The sequence below is a fragment of the Chelonia mydas genome, chromosome 11 (genome assembly GCF_015237465.2).
Source record: "Chelonia mydas isolate rCheMyd1 chromosome 11, rCheMyd1.pri.v2, whole genome shotgun sequence".
In the NCBI taxonomy this organism is placed as follows: Eukaryota; Metazoa; Chordata; order Testudines; family Cheloniidae; genus Chelonia; species Chelonia mydas.
In genome coordinates this window covers 12599042-12622755 of record NC_051251.2, presented here as the reverse complement: position 1 = coordinate 12622755, position 23714 = coordinate 12599042, and the positions used below count along the sequence as shown (strand labels likewise).

The 23714-nt window shown below is 43.8% G+C and overlaps 1 protein-coding gene across 7 annotated transcripts in view; it reads right to left on the bottom strand.

Moving 5' to 3' along the window:
* Window positions 1-4460: 4460 nt before the first annotated feature.
* The window catches only part of KALRN (kalirin RhoGEF kinase), a 746508-nt gene continuing 727254 nt past the window's right edge, over window positions 4461-23714 (bottom strand). For all 7 annotated transcript variants that reach the window (XM_043525781.1, XM_043525782.1, XM_043525784.1 and 4 more), the window contains 8 exons: window positions 23361-23532; window positions 22027-22148; window positions 20230-20361; window positions 13150-13314; window positions 11083-11161; window positions 9614-9814; window positions 8403-8541; window positions 4461-5939 (listed from right to left, as the gene is read on the bottom strand). In XM_043525781.1, coding sequence (XP_043381716.1) covers window positions 5394-5939; window positions 8403-8541; window positions 9614-9814; window positions 11083-11161; window positions 13150-13314; window positions 20230-20361; window positions 22027-22148; window positions 23361-23532 — 1556 coding nt within the window. In that variant the 3' untranslated portion in view covers window positions 4461-5393. The remainder of the gene's footprint in view (window positions 5940-8402; window positions 8542-9613; window positions 9815-11082; window positions 11162-13149; window positions 13315-20229; window positions 20362-22026; window positions 22149-23360; window positions 23533-23714) is intronic.

The following is a 23714-nucleotide window of genomic DNA, read 5'->3' as shown; positions in this document are numbered from 1 at the left end:
GTATACCATGGATTTATATAGAGGCAACATGGTATTTTCTGTCTTATTGTCTATCCCTTTCCTAATGGTTCCTAACACGGTTAGCTTTTTTTTGACTGCCACTGCACATTGACCAGATGTTTTTGGAGAACTATCTAGCATGATTCCAAGATCTCTTTCTTGAGAGGTAACAGCTAATTTAGATGCCATCATTTTGTAAATATAGGTGGGATTGTGTTTTCCAATATGCTTTACTCTGCACTTAGCAATATTGAATTTCATCTGCCATTTTGTTGCAGTGTCATGCACTTTTGTGAGATCCCTTTGTAATTCTTCACAATCTGCTTTGGACTTAACTATCTTGAGTAATTTTGTATCTTCTACAAACTTTGCCACCTCACTGTTTACCCATTTCCAGATCATTGATGAATATGTTGAACAGCACTGGTCCTAGTACAGATCTTTGGGTGACCCAGAAACTTACCTCTCTCCACTGTGAAAAATGACCATTTTCCCCTACCTTTTGTTTCCTATCTTAACTAGTTAACTGGCCCTGTGCACAGAATTAGAAGCATTTCAGAGACTGCCACCATGGAGGTCCTGGACGGTAATCTCTTTTCTAGCAGCCTAATTTGGTCTCTAGGACATCTCTCCTATGTTTCCCTACATCATTAGTACCTTCATGTACCAGATCAACCAGTTTCTCCCCCACACTGCACCCATCTGTCAGTGTGTCCTCAGTGCAAGAGGATACCATGACATCATCTGGAAAGAGGGTCCCAACTATGGGATTGTTTTCTCATCAACACCACAGAATCTGTCAGATAGGGGGTGGGACCGCTTTAGTCAGTCTTGGTCTGTGTACCTCTCTTTCTCCGTTAGCTCCTCCAGATCAGCCACCCAGGTCTAAAGAATTTGTAGTCTGTCCCTGAGGGACACGAGTTACTGTTTAAGTTACCGGTATCGAAAAACCTTGACTGGGTGCCAGTCTTCTTTTCTGTCTATTCGCTCCCTTCTTGTAAGCGGCCAGAGTGTTTCAGTGTCAAAAGCATGCCTGCTCACAAGAACAGAAAGACAGCTAGATGGATACACACACACAAACACTGCTGCACTGTGATTTTTTGGTTAATGCAGCATCTTAGGTTTGCTCTTGGTGGGTCACTATCTAAGCAGCAGCCCTTTCTTTAGCATTTTCAATATTACGTAGACACAAAGAATTAGTAAGGTATTACAAAGTACATGTGACCTGACCACTTCAAGCAGAGCCTCCAGACCTCTGTGCAATTAGAAATTCAACTTTCTCCACTTAATATCCATTTGCCATGTGGCTGTTTACAATTCTATTGTCAGAATTCAGTAAATACATACAGTATGGTATCGCACATGTTGATGTTTCATTAACTTCATTGCTGCTACCTTTCATTATGCCACACTGATGGTTAAAATTTCACAGTACAGGTTTGTCTCCTGGTTTCAAACCTCTTAACAGCCTATCTGTACCTCATGAAAAACAATGAGCTCTTCACTGTTTGTTATAGGCAATACTTAATATGCAAGCTCTCCAACAGCGTATCACAGCGGATGTTGCGGTTCTGGAACCACTAGTCCACTTTGAGGATCCACTTTTCCTATTTGCTGAAGTTCAAGGACTCCTTTGGGCAGAGTTACACTTTTCAGGTCCCTCTGCATCTGCAGTGGAGGGGTCAAGATTTGGCCATAAATTGTTTCAGTGGGAGCAAGATCAGACATAATTCCTTAGTGTTTAATGTAAACTTGCACTTACAGTGCAATTTGGCATTTCTTATTTAGGGAAAACACCTATTAAAATCAGTGGGAGTTTTATTTGTGTGAGGAATGCAAGATCAGGCTCATAACATTTCTAGATAACCTTGTGATTAAAAGGTTCAAGGATTTTTGAGCTAACTGAAAAAGAGCAGTGCATTAGAAATGGAATTGTCTAATGAGAAAGAGGCAAAAGCAAAAAGGAAACCCCCTGCATAAAAATCTAAAGGTTTCAAGTTCAGCATTTTCCATTCTCCCATCTAAAAGGCACCTCACTTTTTAAAGATGTTTTCTGAGCTACAGGACCTAACCTATCTCCCAGCCTTTTATCCTTCCTTTTTCTATCATTTTATGGCAGCAAGAGGCCCTAAACATTCTGGCAGTCAATCCAATCTCTTTTCCCATAAGCCTCAAAGCTGCAAGTGCATTTACTCTGTGTGGCAATTTGAGACTTGAATGCAGATTGCAAGAAAATAAAACAAGAACTGACTCCATATTGAGCAAGATCCATGTGACTTTTTTTGTACTAATGCCCAGGAGAAAGTTTGTGGCTTATAAAGTACACATATTTTAGAAAAGTTGTTGGGATTTTTAACTGAACTCCCATAAACATAAGAACGGCCATACTGGTTCAGACTAAAGGTCCATCTAGCCCAGGGTCCTGTCTTCCGACAGTGGTCAATGCCAGGTGCCCCAGAGGGAATCATCAAGTCATCTATCCCCTGTTGCCCATTCCCAGCTTTTGACAAACAGAGGCTAGGGACACCATCCCTGCCCATCCTGGCTAATAGCCATTGATAGACCTATCCTCCATTAATTTATCTAGTTCTTTTTTGAACGCTGTTATAGTCTTGGCCTTCACAACATCCTCTGGCAAGGAGTTCCACAGATTGGCTGTGCATTGTGTGAAAAAAATACTTTGTTTGTTTTAAACTTGCTGCCTATTAATTTCATTTGGTGGCCCCTAGTTCGTGTGTTATGAGAAGGAGTGAATAGCACTTCCTTATTTACTTTCTCCACACCAGTCATGATTTTATAGCCCTCTATATGTCCCCTTAGTAGTCTCTTTTGCAAGATGAAAAGTCCCAGTCTTATTAATCCCTCCTCCTACGGAAGCTGTTCCATACTCCTAATAATTTTTGTTGCCCTTTTCTAAACCTTTTCCAATATATCTTTGAGATGGGGCAGCCACATCTGCAACCAATATTCAAGATGTGGGTGTACCATGGATTTATATAGAGGCAATATGATACTTATCTGCTTTGACTGTGCTGCCCTTAAGTGAAATGTCCCCAAGAGCCAACTTTTACAAGTAGGGAGAAGGGAAGTATGAATAGTCCTGCAGAGAGAAAGTACCTGAGTGCCGCACTCATGTAGGAAACCCATCGGTGGCTGTAGTCTGGAGGAGCTTCTGCTAATGCCATGTTGCAGTCTTGCTGAGGAGGTGATTCTATTCTCTGATTTGTGGGAGGTGCCGCTGATTTGCTTAGAAAAGTGGAATGGGTTCCAGATGATCCATAATATCCAGCCCTTGACAAGCCTTTCCCTTCCAAGTCCTCCAGGTGGACTCCTGCCTCCCCTCCACTTCGGAGTGCTTCGCTCTCCCTCCTCATTGATAGTGCCTGTTATGCTGCCTCTGGCCCTCTCAGTTACAATGTCTCTCTTCTCCGACTGCAGGTCCCAGATCCCCAGAACCCATTCTTTTATCTAAGTTACACAGGGCTGAGCATCTCTGAATGTGCACTTGCTGGCTTCTGTGTCCACTAGCAAGATATACTGCCCCACCCGCAAGGCAGAGGAGGCCCTACCTTCACTTCAGTCAATGTGATTTCATTGTGTAGGGCAAGCATATTGCTGGGATCCCACAGAAAGGTAGAGGGCTCCTGCATGCTATGAATTTGGGCTTTGAAGGGGGTCAAAGACAGAAGCCCTGAGGCTATTGTAGTCACTCCACAAGAACTACATCACTTGGCGGTGGAGAGAATTCCTCTCTGCCCACCAACCAACTCCTGGGGATATTCCCGGGACACAGCCTGGTCACTTGGACTGTGTGCTGGATTTTGCTACTGCCCCTAAGTGATTTCTCTAGATAGACTAGATAGCACAGGTTATTGGATCAAGCCCTTTGCCTCGGGAAATCCCAACGCCATGAATGAAGGGTTTACTATTACCTGGCTTGGTAACATCAGTGGTATTGCCTACTCCAGGCATGTAGATAGTTCTCAGCACTGACAGAACTTACCCACAAGCCTGGACAGAATATACTGCATTGCTGATCATCAGATCCACCCCCCCACAGGGCTGGCCTTACAATTTGTAGGGTCCCCGAACTATTGGAGCAGGAAAAACACTAGGTGGTGAGTTGCCTCTTCTTCCGGTCCTGCGGCTAAAAAGGGGAAGATTTGGCCAGCCAATGAATTGCCTAGGACATAAAAATAACCTCATGGATGCTTTGATAGTGGAGACCTTGAAGTGCCTGGAGCGAGATTTATGAATCTGGAAGTGTAATAAGCAACCAATTTTAAACACTGAAAACCATTTTGAAGCTGCAAACACAAAGATGAACCCACTATTCTTTCTGCACTTTGACCGGCTTTGGATGGACTTTGGGCCGAGCAATTTCAGAACTAGAAATGGAACAGGATCCTTTCTATATATATACACACACCCCCCCCATATGTAAATTGAACAACCTGATAGAAAAAAAATCATCTAATTTACAGATACGGCAAAAATCAGACATAGCCTTTTTTCAGTGCACAGGTTTTGGAAAAGATTTCTGTACAACGTTTATAAAATGTTTTAAAAAACCATCAGCGTCTCATTGTGCTTAGTCAGAACAGCTTTCTGGCGCAGTGAATTCACTGCCTTAACCGAAGCTCTAAAAGTTACTGCATGGTGGTTTGATATAGCAGAAAGCTCTGGAATCCCACTAGTATTCTCATCTGGAGAGGTATGCGTGAGCAATACCATGTAACGACAGCGTGTCTGAAATCACATTGTATTTAAATCAGTTAACCACAAAAGCTGATATTACAATGAATAGGGCCTGATCCTGCATGCCCTCTGCAGGCTGAGTCCCCATTGACGTCAATGGGAGTCATGTGTATTAAGGGCTTGCAAAGTCCGGCCTGTAACTGGCACTTGGCTAGCAATGATTTCAGCAAAATCTGAATCCAACACAGTTTTGCAGTAAATGCCGACTGCCTGGGTCAACCTAGTTTTACGCCACCAATCACTACTCTCTTCCAAATCAGTCTGGCAAGATCATGAGGCTGTCTTATAAGGCTGCCTTTCAAAAAAACAAGGCAACAGTATTTTGGTTCCCATTTTAAACACCCTCTTTATAATATGGACGTCATTATAACCAGAAGATTGCTCGCTTTCCAAGAACAGCCTTGTCAAGAGGGTGTGCACACAGACTTAACAGCACCTACAGTAACTTTGATTCTGAGTAACTGGACAGATACTGCAACCACTAGCATGAGTTACATCTCTCAGTTTGGGAAACCACATGAAATGTATGTAATACTTAATACAGAATTATATACAGACAGATTCTGCCTTGTGTCTGTTTATACTGTATGCCTTGCCTCAGGCCCAGCTGTGTAGTATCACAGGACTACACTGCATCACGTTCCTGGGTTCATCCTGCTCATTATGAAGCTCTTAACGTTGGGAACTGGATGCACATCATACTGGTGTCTGCGGCGCTCAATGAAGCAAGCCAGACGGGAGGTATCCAGTGGGATTTTGGAATAGCTGCCATTGTGAGGCTGCAGCCAAGGATGCTGTAAACAAGTGGCTGCTGTTGGCCTCCTCCTGAAGTCTTCCTGGAGGATAACATTGATGAAGTCTCTGGCTGCATGACTCACATCACAGAAATACTCATGAGGGAAGCTGAAATCCACTCTGCACACGTTTATACATGTCTCCTCTTTGCTTTCATCCAGGAATGGAGAGACACCACTTAACATGACGTAGGTGAGGACCCCAATGCTCCAGATGTCCGTGCCCAGTGAGACAGGGGCACCTTGGATAACTTCAGGAGCTGCAAACTCAGGGTTTCCAAGCAGCTGATGAACATGGTAATGACCCGTGATCTGAACTGCATCTTCCAAGTCTATAAGCTTGACACGAGGCACTGGGATCCTTAAGTCAATGAGTAGATTTTCTGGCTGTTGAAATTTTAAAACAGACTAAATTGTAGGATTGTTTTGTAAATTAAATTTGTGGCTTTCATTTTAAGAGAAGTCAATATCAGTGGTTCTCAACCAGAGGCCCAGGGCCCCCTGGGGGGCTGTGAGCAGGTTTCAGGGGATCCACTAAGCAGGGCCAGTGTTAGACTTGCTGGGGCCCAGGGCAGAAAGCTGCATGGGCCTCTGCATGGAGCTGAAGCTTGGGGTCCTGAGCCCTGCCATCTGGGGCTGAAGTAGAATTCTGAGCAACTTAGCTTCACGGTGCCCCGTGGCATGGAGCCCTGGGCAACTGCCCAGCTTGCTAACCCTTAACACCGGCCCTGGCTTTTATATGCAGAAAACCAGTTATTGTGGCACAGGTGGGCCGTGGAGTTTTTATAGCATGTTTGGGGGGGGCCTCAGAAAGAAAAAGGTTGAGAACCCCTGGTCTACACCAATATTGAGCTTTGCTTTTCATGTGTAGTAGCTCATCAAGACTTATACTGAATCAGAGATGTGAAATACCAACCAGGACACTGAATGCCTGGGAACAAATTCAGCTCCCATTTAAACAGCTGTTAAGGCAGATCAACACCTTTAGTGTCAATGGAGTTATTCGGGTTTTACACCAGTGTAATGGAGCAGGACTTGACTCTTGGTTTCTAGGAGATACGTTTATTTTTCCCAAATTAATCTTCCTAGAGCAATTATATATGGATATAATTATTTGTCTTCCAAACAAGAGTATAGGAGTTTTTTGTCCTAACCTCTTCTGGTTTCCTCCTACTCACAGCTATTTCATCATTTCTTATGGCTCTCTCCCTCTGGCTGTCTCCCTCCTTTTGCACTTTCCCCAGGAGTTTTCATTTGAACCGTGGATTCAGCTCTCATCTAGCTTGTGATAACTTTCAAATTTATTTCTTCACCATCATCTACTCATACCTCTCTGCTGGTCTCTATCTCCTCATCCGCATGCAGTTCTTACTGTTACCTCAAGCTCAACATGTCTAAAATTAAACTAATCATAGAGCTTTCCAAACACTCTTCTCTCTCCGTTCTCAAATCATTTTTGGCAACACCAGCATCCCTTCCTTCACCCAGTTTTATAAGTGCATGATTCAGTCTACGGACTACTGTGACTTCTGCCCCTCTTGCTTCTCACTTACCAGCACAGTTTTGTTCCCGTCAATGCATCTCTGAATGACTCAAGTGATGGGGACTCCCACCACTTGCTTTGGGAAGCTACCTTATGGTCTAACAAAGTTGCTAATTTAGGATTCAGTGTAATTTCTAAGTAATTTGCAGGAACATCTATAGACTTCCTGAAAGCTCCTATGGGTCCAGCAAAGAACATAAAAATACATATTGAAATGCATTTTGGGTAGCTTAGCCAATTGGGACTTAACCTTTTTATATGTTATTTTGGAAGAAAGATTTGGTCACGGGCAGTGGAAGAACGAAAGCACCACCTGCAAGGACACATTTCTGGTCTGATGATTCCAGGAGTCTCCTCCACTGAGCTGAGTCTATTACTAGGGATTGAGTCACTAAGTGGAAAGGGAATTCATATAAGAGGGCAGGTTGGTGCCTTAGTGTCTATTTTTGATTGCCATTTAAGTCTGCACCTGCACTTTGTATAAAAATAAATAAATCCCAAAACAACCAATACAACCTTAACTGCTACCCAGGGCAGCTTGGGCCAAGGTTGGTGTCAACCCCCAATGAAATTCTAGTGACTGTATTCTGTGCTAGTTACAATCAGTCAAAAGAATTGGAATGCCAATAAGTAAAACATTACAATAATGAATTCAGGACATTATCTGTCAGACTTGACAGCAGAGCTGCCTCCTGCCAGGTGTGTTAACAAAACAAGGTTTGATTCATGTTAATGACACTATGGACTTTTGAACCTCCTTAATTCTCCAAAATGCAGTTGGGAAAATCCTTTTTCCCCTTTGATGAAGTCACTCCCCTCCTTGAATCTCTCCGCGGGGCTCCTGTCCCATCCCATTCAAGTTTAAGCTCCTTGCCCTCACCTTCAAGGCTTTGCACTACTATACTCTTGTCTGCCTCTCTGCTCTTTTCTTTTCATAGTCCCTACTTTGCTATTCCCGCCCAACTTCTCCCTTTGCATCCTTCTCCTACTTTTCTCTTTTTTGCAAGAGCAACTTTTCTCATGTGCCAGGCATCCACTCTCCTAAACAAATCCCTCCTTAAAACATGGCTCTTCCACAAAGCCCAGCAGTATAAACCCATGAAACAGGGAAGGGATGTCTTACATATTAAAAGGAAGAAAGAAATCCTGCACCACCCGTGTGATCAGCCTGTCTGCTGGCCGCCTGGCGCTTTTTTGATCTGAGCTGTCTATTTAGACTGTAAACTCATTAGGTCACAGACTGTGTCTCCTAAGCATTCTGGGGCGGTGCTTGACCAATGAACAGCTTCATCCTCTTTTCTTCCTACCTTTATATCTAAATGAGCCACTCTGCAATTGTGAAGATATTGTAAGGCTTCCATTGTGTCTCTTATGTAGAAAGCTACTTTTTCCTCCATCAGTTCATCATGATTCATCAGATAATCCAAGAGACGGCCATCATCCATACTAAAAAACAAATAAAAAACCCAGCTTGAAAAAAAAGAAATCACCACATGAAACCTCCAGGAACGGCTAATATTTGAAAATATAACTGCAATGACCTAAAAATGGAGGAAACTAAAATGTAAGGCTCAGCATGTAGCTAATGATCGCTAAAGACACTGGCAGGCCATGAAAGCGGTAGCATGATTATTTCTCAACCATTAACTTATCAACAGTCTTTGAAAAATCTAAAGCAGCCTCAAGATATCGTAATTTGCTCAAGAACTGATTCAACATATGATGGCAATTTCTCTGAAAACAAATACATGTATTTACTGGGATTGGTCTATTTATCTGTAGAGCTGATGGATAAAGGTGTAAAAAAAGACCGAAATTTTCAAATGAAAATATTTTCCTTTTGAAAATGCACACACTGAAAGATGTCCACCCAGGTCTATTTATCTGTGTAAATATATATACACATAGCCCACATGTATTTCATGGGACAGTCTCTATCTCAGTAGCATTTTACAATAATAATATCAAACTCTTTTAATCATTAGATTTCAAAGCAGGCCACTATTATTATCCCCATTTGACAGCTGGGGAAACTGAGGCACAGGGAGGACAGTGACTTCCCCAAGGTAATCCTGCAGGTTAGTGGCAGAGCCAGGACTAGAACTCAGGAGTCTTAAACCATTGCTCTGTCCACTAAGCCACCTTGTCTCCAAAAAACACCTTTTCTTTACAGAGCAAGGGCACTTGCCTATGTTTTATAGTGACAAATGCAGTGCAGCATTTGGGGTGAGATTTGACCGATACATATTTGAACACAATTATTAAAAAATGGACAGAGTGGGCCAAATTAATCTCTGATGTATTCCCACTGCCTTCAGTGGAGTAACATCAAACATGAACTTGTCCCAATGATTCTTAGTTTCCTTTAATCCATAGATGAGAGACAGTAGAAGTCCAGGGTGTAATAGGTGCTCTACATGGAACTATAATCTAAAAAAAAGGGCAGCGGGTGAAATCCTAGGCTCACTGAAGTCAATGGGACAGCCTCACTTAAATCCTGATCCTGCCAGGTACTTACAGCTCTAAAACTAAGATATAGGACGTGGGCGACTCATAGGTATCGTGGATCGTTATGTACTGAGGATGCTGCAAATGCTGTAACAAAGCTGCTTCGTGTGCTGCCTGCTCTTTCTTTTTCATTTTTTTACTAATGAATTTCACGGCGACATCCTTCCTGGTGGCCTTGTGAATACATTTCTTTACTATGGAGAATCGACCCCTGGAAGACATGATAATGAAGACGATCCATGAATAAATCATGTCTGTTTTTTCAGTGCAATAACAGTGATTTTCAAAGTGTTATTTGATTCAGCGCATTAATATTTTACAAGGAATCAGATAGGTCTAGTTATTCATAACATTTCCCTACAAAGAACCTATGTTCCCTATCCTGGGAGTTGAGATTTTTTAGGATGAGCAATAGGTGTCATTTCTCTTTGTACAGTCATTGTGCTGTTGTCTAATAATCTCCCGCGGGTTCAATTTGCAGCTGCTACTTTTTCTTTTAAATAAGCACAAAAATATTTTCTTAATAACTACCACCATTCTCAGGAAGCCAAAAGAGCCCCCCTCCCCATTAATTAACAATATTTAATCATTTCACCTAGTCATTTCAGATATAAGATAAAGTGATGAGGGACAAGCAGCAGTAAATCACTTATACAGGGCAGGCGAGACTTGTCCAAAGCTGTGCACAATTGTTCCACAGTGGAGGAACAAAGTGAAATACTCCTGTCTTGTAACTAGTAAAGTAGTTAAAGAATCCATATACTGAACAGACAGACAGACACTAGATGAATTGCACATCGCCCTACAGAACCACAATAGAACCATAACCCATTAGCCCCAGAAACACTGGCTTCCACCTCTTGACCTAAAGCAGCTCTCAGACTGCCCTAGTAGTAGATCCCTTATCTTTATATATTGGCCAACCCCTAGAGGGTGACCTCACACAAAGTACTCTACATTACCCATTTGGGCTCCAGTTCAACAAATCATCTCTATTCAGCAAAGCACTTACATGCATGATTAACTTTAATCATGCACTTAAATACTTTGTTGGATAGTGATGGACTTAAGCACACGCTTAAGCACTTTGCTGAACTAGGGCGCTGAGAATTAAGTATATCAAGATTGGCTGGATTATCAGGATATCAAAAGCCCAGGTCAAACTAGAGAAATGAGAGCAGATGCTAGCAAAAACTTCCAATGACAGATACAGATTTCCACAACTAATAGGTTAGGAGTTCACATTCAGCCATTCATTTCCGAATTACACTCCTCAGACTACATTCTAAACTCGGTCTTGAAAGTGACATATTTTGTACTGATTTTATTGCACAACACCATGAAAAAAAATGGCATTTTTGAAAAGGCAAGAAGGAGATGCTGCATTTACTTGGTAGCTATAAAAAGAACCCTAAACATTCTCCTGATGGGAAAGCTTCACATGGTTGTTTTTGTGTTTTATTACAATGCTAATATTACCTCCCAATCTCATGCAATTCCATATAAGCAAAGTCAAAGTTTTCTTTCCATGAAACAGTGGCACCATCAGCGGCAGCATCTTTGGGGAAAAACATTCAAGAAAGATCCAGGTTAAGAAAAGTTTCCTAGGTAACAAAAAACATGTTTGATTTATCATATAAAATTTTTCATGCTAAGTGTCTTAAAAGAAAAACTAACAATTAAAAGTCCGTTTCCATATCTCTTCCCTAGGCAAAACTGCCACGGGGAGATTCTGCACTGTGCCTCTAAAAGGTGCATCCCAGGAGAAGAGGAAGTTACGGTGACTTGAAGTTACCTTTGTGCTGGGCTGCTCCAGTGGCTGCAGGAGTCTTCACTATAACAAAGACAACCTGCGGGGCCTAAGTTATAGTTGCCTCTCTGGGCACAACTACACTGCAGCTGGGAGCGAGCCACCCAGCCCCTGTAGATAGATTCACACTAATGGGGTTTGAACTAGTGCACTAAAAATAGCAGTGCAGATGTTGCAGGTTGGGCTGGAGTGCAGGCTATCACGGCGTGGAGAACGTAAGAATGGCCATACTAGGTCAGACCAATGGTCCATCTAGCCCAGTATCTTGTCTTCCTACCGTGGCCAATGCCAGGTGCCCAGAGGGAATGAACAGAACAGGTAATCATCAAGTGATCCATCCCATCGCCCATTCCCAGCTTCTGGCAAACAGGCTATGGACACCATCCCTGCCCATCCTGGCTAATAGCTATGGGTGGACCTATCCTTCATGAACTTATCTAGTTTTTTTTTGAACCCTGTTATAGTCTTGGCCTTCGCAACATCCTCTGGCAAGGAGTTCCACAGGTTGTGCAAAGAAATACTTATTTTTGTTTGGTTTAAACCTGCTGCCTATTCATTTCATTTGGTGACCCCTAGTTCTTGTGTTATGCGAAGGAGTAAATAGCACTTCCCCCCCCTTATTTACTTTCCCCATATCAGTCATGATTTTATGGACTACTATCATATCCCTGCTTAGTCTTCTCTTTTCCAAGCTGAAAAGTCCAAGTCTTATTAATCTCTCCTCATATGGCAGCCGTTCCATAACCTAATCATTTTTGTTGCCCTTTTCTGTACCTTCTCCAATTCCAATACATCTTTTTGAGATGGAGTGACTGCATTTGCACGCAGTATTCAGTATTCTATTATTTCTTACAATATAAAACAAAATTATTTATATTACAGTTAGTGCCTCGACCCACCAACCAAGACCAGAGCTCCATGATGCTAGGCATTGCACGTAGTAAGAGTCAGACCTTGCTCCAAAGAGTTTATGGTCTAGATAGGCAAGGCAGAGTGCGGGAGATGGAAAGTATTATCCCTATTTTACAGATGGGAACTGAGGCACTGTGGATCAAGTGACTTGTCCAAGGTCACACAGGACCTTGACCGCAAGTCCATCCTCCCTCTCCATTTATGACTTGATGAAATACATTCACAGGTTTTAAACCAAGAGAACCTCAGTTTCCTTATCTGTAAAATGAGGTTAGTAATCCTGCCTTATTCACATCTCAAGGGTGTGAGGAGGATTAATATTTGTAAACGGATTTGAAAGCCTCAGATGAACTGCCTTACAGGAGTGAAGAGGATCATTGGCTGGGTCTTCATTTAACTTGATTATATTTCTCAAAATGGCCTACTTTCCAGACAAAGCCGGTGGCATGTGGGGGTGGGGAGGGCAAGAGAGGAATTGGGCATACATTCCCTGGCATTGGGGGATATGGAGGAATCCTGTTATGGCGGGGTGGAGGAATGGCAAGATTTCTGGGATCCATCAGATACTCAGTTATTCAAATGCCTTTTCTTTTTAGAGAGAAAGGAGTTGTGTTGATGCTAGGACTTGGTGAAGCTAGTAACATTTAGGACTACTCTGAGGAAGTATCTAGCTTTCTCTGATATTCATCACCTTATTCATCACCTGAATCTCAGCTCTGGAAGGGAAATTTAATGTTGACCATTCAAAGAACAATTCTCCTTTCAAGCACTACATTCTCCTTCTCATCCATCAGCTGGCCTTTTCCTTTTCACAAAGTACTCACCATACTCAGGGAGGCTCACAAACTCTGACGGCTCACTCGGTAAACTAATTCCCCAGGGATTGCTGGCGCTGACTCTGAACTGATATCGACAGCCTGGAGTGAGATCTTCAATGACGAGATAGGTATCCAAAGTGGAGGCTACTGACTGCTGCCAGACCTGGGATCCTGAATTTTATGGAGAGAAAGGAGCTAGTTGAAGAAAATACAGTTTGATTTAGCTCAGAAGTATAATACTAGTTCTTAAAGCTACCTAGCACTACTAGCCACCACCGTTTACAGGTTATATAGCAGAATGATAAGGCCAATTCATAAAGAAATCAGTGTGTGAATGAAGCATACCCAGTAAGAGAATTCTCTCTCTCACACCCATATATATGTCATATGAGGCTGCGTATATTGTAGCAGCTAAAATCCATGGGCTTTTTTAAAAGGTAGAAATAAAAAAGCCTCTATTATTATGTAGTTAATTTTGACCACTGACCTGAAAACACACAATTGTTTGCAATGATACATTCTTGAGTGATTTGCTCAAGACTAGCTTTGATGGGCCTAATGCTCTACTCCAATACGCTGGTTTTGAGCTGCTTTAATTTAATTAAAAAGAAAAGGAGTACTTGTGGCACCTTAGAGACTAACCAATTTATTTGAGCATAAGCTTTCGTGAGCTATAGCTCACTTCATCGGATGCATTCAGTGGAAAATACAGTGAGGAGATTTATATACACACAGAACATGAAAAAATGGGTGTTATCATACACACTGTAAGGGTATGTCTACACTACGAAATTAGGTCGAATTTATAGAAGTCGGTCTTTTAGAAATTGTTTTTATATATTCGAGTGTGTGTGTCCCTACAGAAAATGCTCTAAGTGCATTAACTCAGCGGAGTGCTTTCACAGTACCGAGGCAAGCGTCGACTTCCGGAGTGTTGCACTGTGAGTAGCTATCCCACAGTTCGCGCAGTCTCCGGAAATGAGATTCAAAAGTTTGCGGTTCTTTTCCTGTCTACCTGGCCAGTGCATCTGAGTTGAGAGTGCTGTCCAGAGCGGTCAAAATGGAGCACTCTGGGATAGCTCCCGGAGGCCAATACCATCGAATTTTGTCCACAGTACCCCAAATTCGACCCAGCAAGGCCGATTTAAGCACTAATCCATTTGTCAGGGGTGGAGTAAGGAAATAGATTTTAAGAGCCCTTTAAGTAGGAAAAAAAGGGCTTCATCGTGTGGACGGGTGCAGGTTTACATCAATTTAACGCTGCTAAATTCGACCTAAAGTCCTAGTGTAGACCAGTGCTAAGGAGAGTGATCACTTAAGATGAGCTATTACCAGCAGGAGAGTGGGGGGGAGGAGGGAGAAAACCTTTTGTAGTGATAATCAAGGTGGTTAATTTGCAAACTGGATACAATTAACTTAAGCTTGAATAGAGACTGGGAATGGATGTGTCACTACACAAAGTAAAACTATTCCGCCCGCCCCCCCCCCACTGCTCCTCCCATATTCCTGTTAACTGCTGGAAATGGCCCACTTTGATTATCACTACAAAAGGTTTTCTCCCCCCCACCCCCCTGCTGGTAATAGCTCATCTTAAGTGATCACTCTCCTTACAGTGTGTATGATAACACCCATTTTTTCATGTTCTGTGTGTATATAAATCTCCTCACTGTATTTTCCACTGAATGCATCCGATGAAGTGAGCTGTAGCTCACGAAAGCGTATGCTCAAATAAATTGGTTAGTCTCTAAGGTGCCACTAGTACTCCTTTTCTTTTTGCGAATACAGACTAACACGGCTGCTACTCTGAAACCTTTAATTTCATTGTGTAGGGTGATCCAAGAGGTTCTAACTTGCATTAGGCACGTAGCCTCCCTTTGGAGTTATACTGGTGTCAAGGAGAATCAGGCCTCTCTTGTGATGGGGCTTCCACCACATCCCGCAGGAGACTATTCCATTGTTTAGTACATGACAGTTTAGTACATGGTTTAGTAAATGATAGCGCATCCTAAACTTTTCTTCTCACAAATGTCATCCAATTATTCTTTGCTAATATCTCCTCAGACTACCCTGGGACAATTTTTCTCCCTCCAAACATATATCTTCTCTCTAGTTATTGTTTAACCAAGCTACTGCTATGTAATACTTTTACTCTTTCCTTTAAGTCAATCCCTGCAACCCGTCATTTCTGTTGTTCTCTGAACTCCCTTCAGTTTGCCAACATCTTTCTGGCAGTGAGGCCCTCAGAAATGCGCACAGCATTTGAGGTTGTCTCTCACAGGCTTACGTTGATGTGCCTGTGTACAATGTTTCAGTGAGTATGAAATCAGGTAAAGAAATGGGACGTTGACTTGATGATTTTCTCTTTGATTACAGTGAAATACAGTGGGAGAAATTCTATGATGCATTATTTACAATGGCAAGAGGGACTAGGCCTTAGATAGGATTCTTTGAAGGACCTAGATGAAGAACAAGTTGTCAGGATTCTCAAAACATGTCTGTGGCATACATAATGAGATCTGCTAAATATGGAGCCTTCCAGGAATAAAATTCATGGACAACGAGACCAAAATACATCCCACGAAAAAATATCCAGACAGATCTGGAAATGACAGTGGAATAACTGGGTGAAATATCAAAGGAATCAGCAGAAAAGGAGATTCTGTACTGGAGATTTATTTAAAAGAGGGGCCTCTCGTTACCACAAATAACTTTGAGTCCCATTCAGTCTCTCCTCACCTGTGAGGATGCAGATTGGTTCAATCACTTGCAACTGGGTCTTCTGTGAATGACCGGAAACCCAGGGGAACCATTCCTGTAGCCCTTCCTGTGAAGGGTCATGGACCTTGGTGTCTTGTTTGAAAAACAATGGAAACCAGCACAAAGGATTTTGGGATGCACTGGAGGATTTTCGGATGCAATGTACCAAATGTGGGAAAAAAGAATGAAGAAAACTGGACCAGTGGTAGTAATCACATCTGGGAAGGAGGCACAGGCAGCCATGTTACAGTCCAGATTCACTGAAGATGGCATGTCTCCATATCACAAATCTTCAACCTCTGGGCCTGAAAAACAACCTGGGGTATGTTTTGATCTGGGGGCATGTGAGCTGCATGACATCCATTAACATCCATGTAAGTCACAGTAGTATTGGGCATTCACATGGCAAGAGAAGAGCAAGATGCCCAAGCATGGAGTATTTTTATATAAATTAGAGTCAGGAGGCGGAATTTGTGTGTATAATACTTACTATTTAACCTTAAGTTCTTACCATAAAGTATATGCTTTGCATAAAGTACATGAATGTGACTATCTGGGAGGTTCGCTTACAAGGCGGACACAGACAGGGAAAAGTCAGTGATCCTTGTGATCCTTACTGTGGATACGTTAAGCTGCCTGTGTTTTTGATCCAAATAATCAAAATACTCAAAGAACTACTGCTTTTTAAAATGTTTTGGATTACTGTTAATGCAAAGGCTATTGTTCTTTGTCAGATGTGCCAGTCAAATCAATGTGATGAGGGTTAAGGTAGATCATTCACTAAGTGACGGGATTAAGATGATTAAATTCAAAATTGCTTCTTACGTTTTTGTTGTAGAATGATGAAGGGGAAAAAAAAAAAAAGAGGCCACATGCCTAAGGCAAGGCATTCCACCCAGCGAACATTGCGCCTTTGTGGGCAGAAGGCAAACAGGAATGTGAATCATTTCATATGACCTTGGCATAATGTGTTGCTAGGCCCATAGGGATGGCAGTGCATTTATTTTTTCAGGGAGAAAGGAGTGTTGGAATGGAGAAAGGTGGTAGAATGCAGTGCTGGATGGAAGAAATACAGGAAGTGGGATGTTACTGGAATGCAGGAAATAAAATTATTTGGATCAAAAACACAGGCAGCTTAATGTATCCACAGTAAGAGCCCATTAGAAAAGCCTGTCTGATACAGTGACAGCATGATAAGACTTTGAATCAAGACTGGACACCTTTGCTTTAGCCAAACCCAAGTTACTGGGCTCAGTGCAGGAGTAGCTGGGAGAAATTTAATGGCCTATGACAGGTGTGGCCAAACCAGGGCTCACGAGCCAAATGTGGCTCTTTAAGGGGTCAACTGTGGCTTGCGGAGCTCAGGGCTTCATCCCGCAGGGGGAAGGGGAAGACCCAGTGCCCGGGCCTTCACCCCACAGTGGGACGAGCTGGCACTCGCAGCTTCAGCCCCGTAGCAGGGCACCATGGCTCAGGGCTTCAGCCCGGCTGGGGGATGAGTTGAAGCTCGGGGCTTCAGCCCCCTGGGGGTGAGCTGGTGCTTTTGGCTTCAAGCCTGCAAGAGGGTGGCAAGGCTAGGCTTCAGTCCCATGGGAGGGGCACCGCTGCTGGCGGCTTCAGCCCTGCAGGTAGTGCCTAGGCTCTGGCTTCAGCAGCACATGCTCATTATAACAGGAAATTGCGTCACTGTGGCACCATGTAGACCTCATGTGCTGTGATCTCCTTGCATGCTGCACACTACAGGCCGTGTTTACTATTCATAAGTCGCAGCTGAACAGTTTTAGATAAAAGCGTTAACCCTACGTTAATTTCATGGATGACAGTGACATCTTCAAAACTGTAAGAAACGCAAGAAGAAGAAAACCAAAGTTTTCAGCCAGAATGTGGGGAAGATTTTGCATTCACTAGGGAAGGTGACAAACCCCTGTGCCTTATCTGCAATGTATGCTCTCTCACTACAAATGTCACTATGAAACAACTCACAATAACGTTTCCTCTAAATGCACTCCTGGATCAGAATTAAGGAAAAACAAGATAACCGCATTAAACACTGCAACAGTCAGCAGACACTACTTTTGGCGTTCAGTAAGGTAGCTGACAACAACTGAAACTAATTTTGTTATGGCATGGAGCATCGCTTGTACGAAACGTCCGTATTGTGATAGAGAATTTATTAACAAGAATATAGCAGAAGCTGTTGCAATTTTAGATTTAAGTAACACAAAACTTAAACAACTAATACACCAAATTCCAATTTTGTGCCATACTATGGTGAGGCGGATCTCCCAGATCAGTGCTGATGTTGCAAGCAAGATGCAAAATGATCTAAAGAATTCTCTAGCATTCAGCCTAGCTGTCGACAAATCCACAGATATTCACGATAAACCACAACTAGCAATATTTGTTCACTATGTTTCCATGGATTTAATTGTGAAAGAAGAAATGTTGGACTTAGTGGCGCTGAAAGAAACAGACTGCAGTGTTGACAAAAAATGCACTTGACAAAGCATTGACAAATGGCAATGCACTGCTGGATAAACTTGTCAGTGTTGCAACGGATGGAGCACCTGCAATGGTGGGGAAAAAAGTAGGTCTTATCAGACTTTTCAAAAGCGACCAAGTTTCTGGAGGTTCTCCCTGTTCATTGCATCATCCATCATGAACATCCCACAGGCAGATACGTCAAGTATGAAAATGTTATGAAAAACAGTCCTGGAAATTGTCAATTTCACCCACTCAAATGAGAAGACTCATCGACAGTTCAAAGTGAAGCTTTCACTCTTCCCTTCAAAAATATTACGGAATGTACAGCACACAGCTATAAGCATAGGAATATTGTCATCGGCCAGGTCCAGCTTCCCATATATGCAGCACCAGCGGGCCTTTAAATGTCAAAAAGCACACTCAAGTCATTCTGCACTTGCTCACCCTGTTGTTGAACCGCTCCTTGCTGCTGTCAAGTTGCCCTGTGTATGGCTTCATAAGCCACGGCATTAAGGGGTAGGCGGGGCCTCCCAGGATCACAATGGGCATTTCAACTTCCCCTACGGTGATCTTCTGGTCCGGGAAGAAAGTCCCTGCTTGTACCTTCCTGAACAGGCCAGTGTTCTGAAAGATGTGTGCGTCATGCACCTTTCTGGACCAGCCTGCGTTAATGTCTGTGAAATGCCCATGATGATCCACAAGCGCCTGGAGAACCATTGAGAAATATTCATTGCGATTAATGTACTTGGTGGCTAGGTGGTCTGGTGCCAGAATTGGAATGTGTGTGCCATCTATCGCCCCTCTGCAGTTAGGAAAGCCCATTTGTGCAAAGCCATCCACAAGGTCACGCACGTTGCCCAGGGTCACGGTGTTTCACAGCAGGATGCGATTAATGGCCCTGCACGCTGCCGTCAGCATGAGTCCAATGGTCGACTTTGCCACTCCAAACTGGTTAGCGACTGATCGGTAGCAGTCTGGAGTAGCCCATTTCCACAGTGCAATCACCATGCGCTTCTCCAAGGGCAGGGCAGCTCTCATTCTCATGTCCTTGCGCTGCAGGGCTGGGGCGAGCTCATCACACAGTCCCACGAATGTGGCTTTCCTCATCCAAAAGTTCTGCAGCCTCTGCTCGCCATCCCAGACGTGCGTGACGATGTGATCCCGCCACCCACTGCTTGTTTCCTGAGCCTGAAAGCGGTGTTCCACCCTGGTCAGCACCTCTGTGAAGGCCACAAGCAATCTCATGTCGTAGTTACTATGCGTGGCGAGATCCATGTCACACTCCTCTTGCCTTTGTAGTTTAAGGAATAACTCCACTGCCACTCGTGATGGGTTAGTCAGAGCAAGCAGCATAGTGGTCAACAGTTCAGGATCCATTCCTGCAGACCGAAGAAGCAGGGCAGGGCGTGCAGTACACAAACCGTTGAAAGATGGTGCCAAATGCAAACGGAAGCACAGGGATTGCTGGGGTGCGAAGCAATGCATCATGGGGCATTGGGACAGGACCCTGGATGCCCCACAACCCCCTCCGCCTTCCCACAACTCTTAGTGGCAGAAGAGGAAGAGATGCTCCAGGGGATAGCTGCCCAGAGTGCACTGCTCCGAATACCGCTGCAAGTGTGAACACGCTGTTGCACAGGCAGCTGACCGTGTCAACACACAACAGCGGTTTCCCAGCAGGGATCTCTGAGCGGCGCTGTAACTCTGTCCATGTAGACATACCCTAAGAGCTCTGCCTGGGAGCACACCTTCTGTATGAAACCTGGGGGAGGGAAGGAGGGGGGCGCCAGGCTCCCTTGTAGCCCCTTAATGGCACCCCGGCCGTAAAGGCTAACATTTTCCTACCTTCTTCTCTGTACTCTACAGTGTAGCCTGAAATGGTGCAATTGCCTGTACTGGATGGGGGCAGCCAGCGAAGGATCACTGAAGTGCAGCTTCTTTCCTGAGCGATGGGACGGTTTGGGGCTGCTGGAACACCTTGAAAAGAAAAATCAGTACCCCATCACCTATTGTTTGTACTTTACTGCTTAGAGCATATAAAAGAAAGCCCTACCACTGCCCACTGTAGACATGAGAGTTGTCTGGACAGCGACTGGAGCAATCGCAGGAATTGTTATATCAGAACTGGTCCATCCAGTCAGGTATCCTGTTTCCAACACGGGTCTATACTAAAAGGTTTGAGAGGAAGGCCAATGTCCTCTAGACCATATTGTGCAACACTATAGCATAGGTGGGAGTTTCTTCTTGCTCTCAGCTGGTGCTCAGCTTTGCTCTGAAGCCTGAGTGCCCCCTCTCTCTAGTGATATTTGAGGAACAAAGGAAGGCAAGTGCAGCCACGGTATACTTCAGCATCACTGAGGATGGCATGGCAATATCATCACCTTTGACCTTGGAGAACAGCAAGGGGGGGGGGGGAATTTTCACTCAGACACATGGCGATTTGTATTAGTTTATTCTAACTATGGTAAATGCAGGTGCATTGGTGTCCTTAGCCCGTTGCTACTGGTTTCTGCTGCAATCTCAGTGCCTGATCCAAACCCACTGAAGTTAATAAATTTCCCATGAGTTCACTGAACTGAATGGCCCGTTGGTGTGTTGAGCTCAGAGTAGTGACTTTTGATCAGCTGACATTGCAAAAGGTGACAGACAAGGCACATGGGGTGGAATTATTAATAATAATAATTATACTTATTTGAATTACTGTAGCACTTAGGAGTCAATCAGCAATTGCTACGCCTGTAGCGAAGCACTGTCTGGAATACGGTAGCAGCTCATTTACACACTTACTTTTCCAGTAAATCTGACAGATCATACCAATGGGGCCCATTGTGAGAATAAACAAATTGACTTCCTAAACGTTCAGGATACTCGCACCGCCACAAGCCATCGGTTATACATTGCCTCTAATGCCGCAGGCATCTCTCATTTGAATTTCTAAAATATGCTTTGTTGGAGTGGAGGTCACCAACAATCAGCTCACCATTGGGACTCATTACATTTCCATGGATCCTTCATCATTCTTCAAAGGTGAGTTCCCTCAAAGTGTTTTCTAAGGGCCAAATCCTTGCCCCCTCCATTCAAAGAGGTGGAAAGCCCTAAACTCACCACCAGTAAACTTCTTGCCCCCTTGCTTAGGTGCAGGCTCCCCTGGCCAAAGCATCCTGCAAAGAGGGAAGAGCAGGGGCAACATCATCATCTATGCTAATGATTTGTAACTTGGAGAGGACTCAATTTCCTTCTTACCCTCACTGAAAGCCTTTATGCAAATCACACTTGGTCTTTGCATTGGGGCCTAGTCTGGGCCCACAGGGTGCTGTGGTTACAGGAAGCTGCATTCTCAGCTAGGATGGGTAAAGGTTCTGATGCATGTTAGGCCAAGATTTTAAAACGTGGCCCTTAAAATTAAGGCACCTAAATCTAGAGCTAAGCATCAGCTGCTCCCTCTGACACGAGTGGGAATTGGGGTTGAGTAAAGTCTGCATGGTTTGGCCCCCTTGTTTGTCATCCACTTGCGACAGCTCCTTACCTACTTGTTTGGACAGTGGCTATTTGTAAGTGCTCCCAGCCTCCACAAAGGGGCTCAGCAAAGCTGTTGCTGCATTATGTTTCAGAAGCACAAAAAGATAAGGTAAAATCCAATACCTTGCACTTTGACTGTAGCGGAGGTCGAGGCTGTTCCATGTTCATTTGTTGCCACACAGGTGTATATACCACTGTCCTGAGGCATCAGGTTACAAATCTTCAGGGTGATTTCCCCAGAATCACTACAGGTGTCAGAAACATCACATTTGAAAATGCTGTTTTACTAGCCAATACTTACACTGGCATCTCTTGTAGCGTATTGGAACGATGAAGATGTCTTAGAGGGTACAATGGGCACAGATAAAGGATGTCAACGCAAAGCACTAAGGAGAAATACATAGTGAGGGTATTTTAGTTCTACTGGGCCAAATTCAGACCTGTGACATTGCTCCATTGAGTCCAGTGGATTTGCACAAGGTTGCACTAAGCTTGAATTTGGCCCATTGCACGTAAGTTGTCCGTCAGTCATGTGTTTGGCAGCACTGGGGTGGGGAAAGGGATGTTGGGAAAAAAGAATCAAGGCAACAAGACTAGATGGATCCCCAGTTCTGAAGAAAAAAGGGAACTACTGATGTAAACACATCACCTGTATGGGAATATCACCCCTCTAAATACCACAGGGAGTCAGTCTGCTGAGTAAGTACAAGCAGGGCAAGTTAGAGTAAGGGCAGCTGTGAAAACTGATGGTCTCCAGGGGATCTCTTGACCTGGCAGTGTGTTTTGATGAATGAGCACAGTAACTTTTTTGATTTCTCATTTTCACCCGACTCTACATTCCCAGGGTACACCTGTGCCAGAACCAGAAGTGCTGAAAAAAAAAAATCTTTCGAGAAAGCTCATTCCCCTGAGATTTCCACTTTAATTTTGTCCTCCCGAGTGGTTTAGATAAGCTGTAGATGAGCATCTGAACTCAGGCTGCTTATCTGAACTACTCAAACTCCAGAGCTGGCAAGGTTTGCCCAAAGCTGACTGCAAAGCTCTCTGGAAAAAATCTCTTTTCCCTCCCCACATGGGGCTTTTAGGGCATCCAGCATCCTGATGATCTGTCTTTCTGTCCAAGCACAGTCAGCTATGACTTCCCCTAGAGACCATCCACGCTCTTCTTGGAACAGCTGAAGGAGGTCCCTAGAGGGTCACACAAGACACTGTCTCATCCCCGAGGCGAAGCATATTCCCAGGTTGGGGAGCCACAGACTTCACCCGAGTCCCAAACTTTGGCCCCCCCATAGCGGACATACATAATGTGCTGTCACTGCAGCCCGCCAGGCTGGCTCAGATAATCATTTCTTTGTCTTTAATGTGTCTTGCAGTCGGATTGGTGCCGTCACCTCGTTTGATAGGAGGGAAACTACTAACAAGCCTGAATACTTTGGGAGTCCAATACATGAACATACCAGGATGAAACTGTATAAGTGGCTGTGCTGTTCTCATTGTCGAGAATATTTTGATCCGGTCCCTTCCAGGTTATGTTGGGCTTTGGCCGTCCACAGACTTTGCACTGCAGCATCACCGTGTCACCAAGCAAACAGGTGATATCCACTAATGGCACAAGAAACTCTGGAGCCACTGGAGGGAAAAAAAAAAAAAAAAAAAAAAAAAAATCACACACACAAATCCGTCTAGCCAAGCAGAAGAAATGTGCCCCCATCTAGACCCGATATTTGAATACAAGCTTTTAATCCTACCAATCACAGTGGGGTTTTATATAGGATCATGTGCCTGAATGATGCCTTTAAAACCTTTGTACT